Source organism: Echinops telfairi, unplaced genomic scaffold (assembly GCF_000313985.2).
Source record: "Echinops telfairi isolate 266 unplaced genomic scaffold, ASM31398v2 ScPeMD7_655;HRSCAF=1070, whole genome shotgun sequence".
In the NCBI taxonomy this organism is placed as follows: domain Eukaryota; kingdom Metazoa; phylum Chordata; class Mammalia; order Afrosoricida; family Tenrecidae; genus Echinops; species Echinops telfairi.
Genome location: NW_022104553.1, coordinates 31,067,428 through 31,077,565, shown reverse-complemented (window position 1 = coordinate 31,077,565; position 10,138 = coordinate 31,067,428). Strand labels below are relative to the sequence as shown.

Genomic DNA, 10,138 nt, shown 5'->3' with positions numbered 1-10,138 from the left:
TTCCATGTGGGCTTTGTTGCTTCTGAGAGGGAATATAATTTAATCCAGGGGTCCTCAAACTTTTTAAACAGGAGGACAGTTCACTGTCCCTCAGAGCGTTGGAGGGCCAGACTATAGTTAAAAAAAACTGTGAACATATTCCTATGCACACTGGACGAGTTGGCTGCTAAGCAGGACAGGCAGCGGTGGCAAAAACACCCGGTGGGCCGGAAAAATGTCCTCAGCGGGCCGCAGTTTGAGGACCCCAGTCTTAGAGGATTTAAGAGGCCTCCAAGTTCCACTCACCCCGCTTCTCAAATCAAGGTCTTCGCCCTTGTGTTTCTCTCCTTGGAAGCCCCTCCCCGCCTTAATCGAGTGAATGCCTATACCTTCACCACACCAAGCCTCCTTTCGAGCGGGGACTAGACTTCCTGTCAAATGCTACCTACCTTCATGGTAAATCCCTATTTGTATGAACATCTGTTAGTCTGTGGGGTCTCTTGGGCTCTCGAAATCCTAGAAGGCAGTCCCTGCAGAACTGTGGCATCTTCAGGGACTAAGACACATGCGCCGAAGCCACCTGTTCTCCATGCCGTCCATGCTCACTGAGCGCATGTGCCAAGTGCTCTTCTTGGTACTGGAGAGAATGCTTGACGTGGAGAAAGCAGCCCCCGTCTTCAGGAAGCTTAGTCTCGAGGGCAAGCTGTCTCTAAGCAGCAAGGTAAATACATAAATTATACATCAGTGATATGATCGATGCCTTGGCGTTGCATGGAGGTGGGTCTGAGAGAAGACCTGAAGGAGTGGGCCTTGCGTGACTGGAAGGGCTATATCCCAGCAAAGGCAACAGCAGGGCCATAGGCACCCGGGGTAGGTGTGGCAGGTGCAACCGGAGGGGTTGACAGGGCCTTTCAGGCCACCTGTTGACTAAAGATCTGTAGCTGGAACCAGGGGGGAGAGTTCTGAACAACTGAGGCCAGTGACATGACGCAGAGCCCCTCTGGTGGCATGAGGAACAGACGAGTCGTGAGACCACGAGGGTGCCCCCCATGGCCTTGGCAGGAGACGAGGGAGGGCAGGCAAGCCCAGGGTGAGGGCAGTGGAGGTGGGGAGAAGAGGCCATGTTTTGGATACAGGTTTGAGGCATTTGCTGATGGACTGGACAGGTGTCTTAAGACAGAGCCCAGGATAACTTCAAGGTACTTTGGCTCAAAGGTGCTGGTGTTGTTTACTGAGAATATAGGGTTAGGGGACATGACCAGTCCCACCTGGGACATCTATGACACTCAAGGTAGCCCCCGACACCCACAAACAGCTAGCCAGCAGGCATGTGGAAGTTCAGGGGAAGAGATCCTGGAAACAGCAGAGTGGGACTTAGTTCCCCGGATCCATTCCAAACTCCTCATGGGACCTGTAGGTGCTGCAGGTCTGGCTGGTTGTCGCTAGGCTCATCTATCACATGAAGCCACTGGTTCACATGGGCACAAATCCCGGACCCTCTGCTCTGACCTTGGCCAAGTTACATCATCTTCTGCCCTCAAAACTTTCATCTGCAAACAGGGAGGCAGTAATACCTACCTCACAGGATCATTCATTCATTCATTCTTCTCACTGTTCTATGTACGGCTCCCCTAACGGTGACGCTCTTGGATACTGACGAGTCTTGCAGGAGGGCAGTGGGTATTTGGCTTCACGTGCTGGGGAGGTCCCTCTTCCCATCTCAAAAATTTCAGTCTCGCACCTGTCCGTTCTCTCCCCTGCCCTAGTCCTGCCCAGGTTTCTGTCCCAGCAGTAAGCTTGGGCTCCCAGATCCCCAGCTCCTTCCAATAAATCCACCCCACATGGCAGGAAACAAGGGCACCCTCCCTTCCAGAAACCCACCGATGGCTCATTAGGATGCAGTCCCGGATGCCTCCATGGCCAGTAAAACCCTACCTGAGCTTCACCGGTCACCTGCGGCTCACTGCACACATGATGTTCCCCATCACTCCCTCCCACCCGAAACCATTCCACCTCGCTGGGGGCACCCCCAATCAACCTTCAGAACCCAGCTCAGCATCATCCTCTCGCTCCACGTTGCCTTCCTTAGTGTACCTAATGGTCTATAAGGGTCCCTTGCTTGCTTTGAGCCCAACCGCGCAGTGGCTAACGAGGTGCACTGCGTGTCAGGTCTGCTTCAGGGCACATCACCCAGTCACTGCTCTCCACAAGAGACTAGCCTATATCCTTTCTGGGAACCCTGTTTCTGCTGCCTGGCCCAGCATCCCATCATCCACGGGGCTAGCAGCAGGTCCAAGGCCACCAAGCGCACAGCCTTCTCCAGTCCTACCAAACAATTGGACCCTGTTGGACTGCTGATTGGCTCCCCGCAAAGCCCAACCTCCAAATGAAAAGAATTCTGGTCGTTGTAGTCCCAAGACAAAAACAAAAATGGTTGCTTTGGGGAACTCCATTTCCCAGAAAGCACGGCATCCCTTTGAACCAGGCTGCTCTTGATTGGCCAGTTGGAAGACACAGCTTTCCAAGATGCCATGGAAACTTAACCCCAAAGCCCACTTACCTGGAATCCCTGGAAATTTTCTGCATGGGAAACTCAAGTGCGCTCTGTGCTACACTGGCTCTGGGAGAGGGGCAGGGGCATTCTGGGGGGAGATGGGCCCACTGCCCAGCTATTGCTCTGGTTGACACCTGTGGGAACCTGTCTGGTCAGAGGAGCTGCTCCGATGAAGACTCTGGGTATGGGGCTTCTTAAGCTTCCGCTTCCTGAGGGCCCTTAGCCCTTCAGGCTCTGTTTGCTCAGATGAGCAAGGCCCAAGTGGGTGCGTTAGGGTCTCGGGCCTCAGACCTGGTGCAGCCCCAGGCCTGTGTCACCAGCCGTAACCCCAGGCAGGCTGTAGGTGGACCCCTTCCCCCTTCGCCAGGCCTGGGGAGCCAGAGGGGGCCGGGGCCAGGCCCTGCAAACGCTCAGGCAGGCATGTGAGAAAGCTCTTTACTGGGGTACAGCAAGGAGGAGCAAGGCCATCTCCCCCTACCTGCCCCCACCCCCTCCTAGGGTCCTGGAGTGAGGAGGGCCTCCCCTCACCCCCATCAGACCACCACTGTCTTTGGTACAATAAATAGAAAACAAGGGGGAGGGGGCCAAGGGTCCAGTCCTTAGTGAGGAGGGTTCGGCCAAGCCCCTCTCCTCGACCCCCTGCCCCAGGCCCCAGTCAGTGCAGGCCTCACCCGCCCCAGCTGGGTAGCAGCAATTCCAGTGGAGGGGAGAATGAGGATGGGAGCCCAGGGCCCCCGGATGGGGGAGGTATGGCTTCAGGGGGGCCCCAGGGAGGGGGCAGGGTCATGAGCTGGCTGCCGTGCTCTGGGGGACACCACGGAGGCCCAGACGAGGCCCCAGAGTGGCAGGGTCGTCGGGGGGTGGGAGGGGTGGACGACCTCCCGTCATCCGAGTCCGGAGGGCTGACGCAGCTGGATGCTGCGGGACGGGTGCTGATGGAGGAGGGGAGCAGTCCGGAGGGCCGCCCACCATGCTCACATCCATCAGCTCCGGGGGTGGTGGCGAGGTGGGTGACAGGGGGCGGGCAAGGCATCGGGGCTGCGGGGGTAGCTGGGCCCCGGCTCCGGGCAGTGATGAGGTGGAGGCAGGGGCCTGGTGTGACTTGTGGGCCACATCGCCACCTGCCCAGGGGCGCAGCGGCTGGGAGGGCAGTACCTGAAGGAGGAAAGAGGCCGTGACTCAGGGTGACCCAGGTCCCCAGGATCCCACCCCTCCCGGCCAGAGCCTGCCAGCACTAGTACCTGGGGGCTGTTCATCTCACAGTCAGAGATGGGGGGCCCAGGGCCCCCACAGTACCGGTTGCTGTAGCGGTAGACCCGGTTGTCATTGGAGGACCCACTGGAGCCGCCTGCAAGGGAAGACAGAAGGCCTGAGGGGAGGATGGAGACTGGACCAGGTGTGAGGAGTCACGGCTCACTTAGGCTGGGGTATCCTGAGTCAGCACCAGTTCCAGGGGTCTTACCCAAACCCAGTTTCAGAGATTGGGCCAGGCCTAGTCAGGGCGTGATCACATTAACGACACTGGAGTTGAGGACCCGGCCATTTCCAAGCTGTGGTAAAAGGCCGTCCCAGTGGCCTCCCCCTCCCCCTCCCATTCAGCCGCCCAAGCAAGGGCACCCACCAGAGCTGGAGATGGAGCTGGCGGTGCTGGAGGAGGGGCAGGTGTCGAGGGGCGCGGGGGAGGTGGAGGCGCTGCTGCCTGCCGGGCCCGTGTTGGTGGCCTCGTCGGCCGTGCGGCGGAAGAAGCCATGCTGCAGGGCCCCCAGCGGGCTGATGCGGGCGGCCGGCTCATACTCCAGCATGCGCAGCACCAGGTCCTGGAAGCGGAGGTAGTCGGCGGGGCTGTGGCCCGGCTCCCCCGCCCGCCGGCCCCCGGGCCCGCCCGTCTGCACGCCCAGCACCTCCTGCAGCCGCCGTGTCCCGGGGCCCTGGTAATCCTGGCAGGGAGGGGGTGGGGGGGGGCAAGAGAGTGGCCGTCAGTGGGCAGGAGGGGCAGGGCGACACACAGGGGAAACAGAGGCACAGGAGAGAAAGTGGGAGAGAGAAGCTAAGAAGGGGGGGAGGGGAGGAAAGAGAAGACAGACAAGGGGGGAGGCAGTGGGGAATGTGGGAGCCCCAAGTGTGAGAGTGAGGGGCCACCCAGAGCGGGAGGGGCACAGGGCCAGGGGGAGGGCCCGCACCTTCCTGAGTTCCTTTGTCCGGCGTAGGGTCCAGCTACCCCCAGGCAGCCGCTCAAAGTACTTCCGAGCTTTTGGCGCCTGGTCCAGCATTGGGGCTGGCGGGATGCCCAGCACCTCCACAATCCGGTTCATCTGGTCCACCTGCAGGACACAGGCCCGCAGTCAGCCAGGGCAAGGGCCGCCCACCCTGCCTGGGGACTACCCTGGCCTGGGGACTTCTAGCTCCAGCCAGTGCCCACCTCATTGGAGCCACTGAAGAGGGGCTCTCCGGTGTGCATCTCCACTAGGATGCAGCCCAGGGACCACATGTCGATGGCCAGGTCGTAGGGGGTGCCCAGGAGCACCTCAGGGGAGCGGTAAAAGCGGCTCTGGATGTACTGGTAGATCTGCAAGGGGGGAGGGGAGGGTAGTGCCAGAGGCTCAGTGCCACCTGCCAGGCCCATGACCACCCCCTAACCCCGCCCCCAACCAAGGATCCAGTCTCCAAACCTGGGAACAGTCATTCTCGTACATCCTGACCCTTAGGGGACAGGTTAGCACTGCCGGTCATCCTCTACAGGAGGACTGTCTCATCTTTCTCCTGAGGACTGACTGCTGGTTTCTCACCACTGACTCTGTGGCTGGCAGTCCAATGTGCAGCCCACTAGTCCTGAACCCTGACGCCACCAGCGCCAGCTTCCCACCGTCAGCAGCCCTGCCAGGCTCTGCCCTAGGCCCACCCTGGTCCCTCTTGGTCACCACCCAGAGGGTGGCAGCCCTCCAGGCTTTCAGCAACCTCCCAGTCCTGAGCCTAAAAGCCTGTTCCCCTGACGCTGGGCCCCATCCCACTTCCCCTGCTCTAAAAGCCCAAACCAAACGCACTGCCATCAAATGGATTCTGACTTGCAGTGACACTATGGGGCAGAGTGGAACTGCCTCTTGTGGTTTTCTGAGGCTGTAACTCCTTACAGGAGTAGAAAGCCTTGGTCTTTCTTCCCAGAAGGGTTTGAATTGCCCACCTGTGGTTATCAACCCAACCCATAACCATTGAGCCACCAGGCTGCTGTCCACCTCTAAGCACTCCGAGCAATCCAGTCCAGCGCCTCCCCACCCCCTCTGCCTTCACCAGTTGGTTCTATCATCTCCTCCCTGCCCCCAGGGGCCCCATTCCAGGTAACCCACCCCCGGGATGAACCCTCAGGCTGTCAGACCAGCCCCCTCCTGGCCCCGCCCCACCTCGGTGGGCCGCTGCCCTGGTGCACGCACCCGCTGGCCGAGCTGGCAGGAGCTGCCGAAGTCCACGATCTTGATGGCGCTGCGCTTCGGGTTGCACAGCAGGATGTTCTCGGGCTTGAGGTCGCAGTGGATGATGCTGAGCTCCGGCGTGGCCAGGAAGAGCAGCGCCGTGCAGAGCTGCTGCGCCAGCTTCCGGGTCAGGTTGAGTGAGACGCCTCGGAAGTGCGTGTTGCGCAGGAGGTCGTACAGGTTGTAGGAAAGCAGCTCGAACACCAGGCACAGGTGGTTCCGGAACATGAAGTGCCGCTTCAGGTGCACTGTGGGGGCAGGGGGGAGAACAGGCTCAGGGATAAGGCGGCAGTTGGGCTGGTTTGCTCGGGCTGATCATTGGAAATGCAGAGAATATGGACCCCCTGTTGCAGCAGCCGGTCAAACCTTCTGGGTTTCCCTTTACCGTGTGGACATATGTGTTTTTTAAATGAAACATGATGGTTTTAAAGTTCACTTGCTTTTACTAACAGAGGACCCCTAGGGAGGGACTGGAGGTTGCTTTTAGCAGCCCTCCTGAAACACAAGCTATAGACCAAAGGTTCCCAAGTACACCTGGCTTGTCATCCCTTTTCAGGGGGGAAAAAAAAAAGATTCTGTGCCTCTCTCTCCCCACCTCCCCCCACAATGAAAGCTTTTATCCCTTAGCCTATAATGCAGGATGTAGGCCAAGGGTCCTTAAACTCCAGCCCGCGGGGCACATGCGGCCTGCTGAGGACATTTATACGGCCCAGTGGGTGTTTTTCCCTTTTGTCTTTTTACTTCAAAATAAGACATGTGTAGTGTGCATAGGAATTTGCTCATAGTTTTTTAAACTATAGTCTGGCCCTCCAACGGGTCTGAGGGACAGTGAACTGGCCCCCTGTTTAAAGTCTCAGGACCCCCGATGTAGGGGATATACAGCAAGTACCTGCTTCTGCAGCACCACCCCACCCCCACCCCGGGTTGCACTGGGACACTTTAGGAGTAGGCTGGGGTCTAGACGGGTTGGCCTGATCATGTTACACAACGGAGCACAGACTGTGACCTCGTGCAAGGGGCAGCACTGCCTGCGTGCCTCAGTTTCCCTGGGCGATCTGAACCTCGGCTGCCATCCTCCTGTGAAGGAGGTGGGAAGGCAGGATTGGAGCAGATGACTGTGGTCCCAACCACTGACCCAGCCCCAGCTGTCTCTGGAACCAGGGGCAGGGCACTCCCAACCAGCTCCCCAAGCCCGGGCCGCACCTATGTAGTACTTCATCTCCGTGTCGTGCTGGTTCATGAGCTCCAGCAGCCGCAGTTCAATCTGGGCCTGGTTCAGGAAGGCCTTCTTGTTCTTGATGATCTTGATGGCCACCAGCTCCTGCGTCTGATGGTCATAGGCCTTCACCACCTGCCGGGGTGGGGCTGTGTCACCACAAGGCAGGGAGCGCGGGGGTCCACAGAGGACACGGGTAACAACTCCCACTGGGGTGGGGGTGGGGGGGCACCTAATGCCTGTCCGCCAGGTACTGGTGAAAACACCGGACACAAAGCTACTCCCTGACCAAGAAGCACTAGTGGACAGAAGCAGAAACGGGCTAATGAAGTGAGTGTGGTCGGTGGCCCTGCCAGCTGAAGAAGCGCCACCTCTGGGATGTGGGTCGGTGTCCTCAGGCCCCCCACCCAGGCCCAGCCCGCAAGGGGAGGGTGTCATGGCACCTGGCCGAAGGAGCCCTTGCCGATGAGGGAGTCGATCTCATAGCGCTCCAGCCAGCGCTCCCCACTGCGCACAATGTAGTCGTGGTTGTCGTCGTCGTAGCCGTGGTTCAGGACCTTCTTCTCCTTCTTGGTGCTCGAGTCCTGGGGCGGCGCCTGCTGGGCCCGCCGCTTCTTCTTCGTGTAGTACACCTGCCCAGCCAGCCACCCACGGACCATCAGTCACCTGGCTGTCCCGGTCCGCCAGCCGCAGCCCCCGCCCCCGCCCTCGGCCCCTGCCCAGGGTGGCCCACTTTCGCCTACCTCATTGATGTGCTTGTAGGTCTTGATGAGGTCCACAGAGAGTTTGCGCAGCGGGGCTGAGGTGGCGTCCCGGAAGGCCAAGGGCAGCCTCCGGGGCAGCAGCCGCACATCAGGCAGTACCTGCGGGTGGGAGGGTCCCAGAACAGTTAAGAGTCTTCACAGTGGCTGGGTCATCTGAACCCAGATCCCACTTGGGCCCCTGCCGATGGAGAACATTCATCTACACCCCCTCGCCCTCAACTGTTCTGAATCCTCCTCTCCACACTCCAGGTTTTCCTTTTGGGGCTTATAAGCAAAACAACCCCTACCCCCAAAAGAAAAATCATCCCAACCACCTGCCATCAAGTCAATGTTGACTTACTGGGACCCAGCAGAACACAAAACTGCCTTGCCCTGCCCTGTAACTTTCTGGGGCTGGAAATCTTGCCTCCCAGAGGGGGTTCCAACCACTGATTGTGGTTAACAGCCCAATGGGGAGCCCACTCCACCAGGATTCCTATTTTTCCCATTTCTGCTTGGTATTGTGCATCTATAAAGGACTGTGTGTAATTCTTGGCATTGTACATGCATCTCAGTAGCTTGGGTAGCTTCCCCTCCACCCATGAGGTCGGTACTGTGATTGGCCCCACCATACAGAGCAGGAAACTGAAATGGAGGGACCTGAGTAACCAGACTGTCACTTCTTCCAGCCCTGACTCTCTGGAAGCCTCTTAGAGTACCCCCTACCCCCCAGACTGCTGGACAATCTTACTCTGAGCCCTTAGACCCCTCTCCCTAGCACCACCCCACAGCCCCAGAAAGGTGAGGAATAAGCTAATGTGTACCTGTGGTTGTTCCTGGGGCCCCGGGAAGCCAGAGAAGGGACCATGGCCTGGTGGGACGGCCATGGTGGGCTCAGAGGGCCGCAGGGGAGCGAGGCCTGGAGCGGGAGCCCGGCCGGGGGGCGCCTTCTCGCATCCTGCACCTCGGCTGCCACCGCCGCTAAGACCTGGGAGCAGGCAGGGAGGCAACAGAGAACTGGTGATGTGTGGGACAGCACCAGGCAGGCAAGAAGTGGGCATCAGGGAGAAGGGGTGTATGGAGGAGGAACAGGGTACAGCAGGTGGCAATGAGATAGGGTAGGCAGGTAAGGGAGGTGGTTTAACAGAGGCCCGCCACATTGTGGCTGGGGGAGGAATGAGTGAAGTGGGAACAGAAAGAGGAATGGTGGAGAGCAGGCAAGAGAGGGCGGAGGGGTGGAGGGGCCGGCACAGGAGGGAAAAGAGATGCTCAATCAGAGAGGGGAGGAAATGGCCGCCAGGATAAAGGGAGACCCCAGGGGTGGTATGGAGAGGAGGGTCTAATCCTTCCCATCTCCACTTGGGTGGCTATCCCAGAGACTTCTCCCCAAACCCAGCACCCGCCTTCCTCTCCCATACCCAAGCAAGGGCCCTGGGCAACAAGGTCTGCTTTTAGCAGTAATAACATGCCTAATCCAGACCACTCCCTGGTCTCCCCAAACCATCCAAGACCCCCCTCCCCCAACCATAGCAGTGTCCTTGGAAGAAACCCACCCCCACCCCCACCAATGCACATCAGGGTGCCCCAGGCCGGGGCAGTGTGGCATCACATCAAGGTTATCTGAGGTGCGCTGCCGTGTAGGAGTCCCACCAGGGATATTCCTCACTCCCCCCCAAACCTCCTTCCCTGAGTCAGGAACCCCAGAGGCAGCCTCACACAGTGGGTCCACATACAAGAACTCTTCCCCGGAGGCCTGCCTGCAAGTCCCACTCAAGTCCCGGCTCTCTCAGTAGGTGCCAGGGGGAGGCGTCCCCTCTCCCCCATCAACGAAGACTTTTATCTGATGGTTTCCCCAGAACTCCCTTCCCTCAGCACCAGTCACCCCACAATATACCCCCAGACCCAGTCTCATGGGGGGGGGCGCGGACTGGGGCCCCACTATCCAAATATACACTGTAGTGTGATACGCAAGGGGTCCCTAACACCCAAGTCCCGCACCCAGGGTCTAACCGTGTCAGGTGCCTTTCCATCCGACAGGCCCTTCTCTCGGGCAGCGTCCCTCCCTGCAAGGTCCCCCTCCAACAACTTTCCCGGAGCCCTCCGACACTCCCAGCCTCCAGCCCCTACCCGGGTCAGGACTGGCGCGTGGCCCACGGGGGGCTGGCGCGCGGTGGGGCCCCCA

General features: G+C 59.4%; 1 protein-coding gene across 3 annotated transcripts; it reads right to left on the bottom strand.

Moving 5' to 3' along the window:
- Positions 1–2,970: 2,970 nt before the first annotated feature.
- Positions 2,971–9,334, bottom strand: DYRK1B (dual specificity tyrosine phosphorylation regulated kinase 1B). Of its 3 annotated transcripts, XM_004710321.2 has the most exons (11): positions 8,781–9,333; positions 7,957–8,076; positions 7,657–7,845; positions 7,201–7,348; positions 5,959–6,245; positions 4,953–5,099; positions 4,714–4,854; positions 4,435–4,470; positions 4,155–4,350; positions 3,775–3,881; positions 2,971–3,688 (listed from the first exon to the last, which is right to left on the bottom strand). In XM_004710321.2, the coding sequence occupies exons 1-11, from the start codon at positions 9,114–9,116 to the stop codon at positions 3,317–3,319; spliced, it is 2,079 nt and encodes a 692-aa protein (XP_004710378.2). In that variant the 5' UTR covers positions 9,117–9,333; the 3' UTR covers positions 2,971–3,316. The 3 variants fall into 3 exon arrangements, with proteins under 3 accessions (XP_004710378.2, XP_004710380.2, XP_004710379.2); XM_004710323.2 differs by having other exon boundaries at positions 4,155–4,470; positions 8,781–9,334; XM_004710322.2 differs by lacking the exon at positions 4,435–4,470.
- Positions 9,335–10,138: the final 804 nt, after the last annotated feature.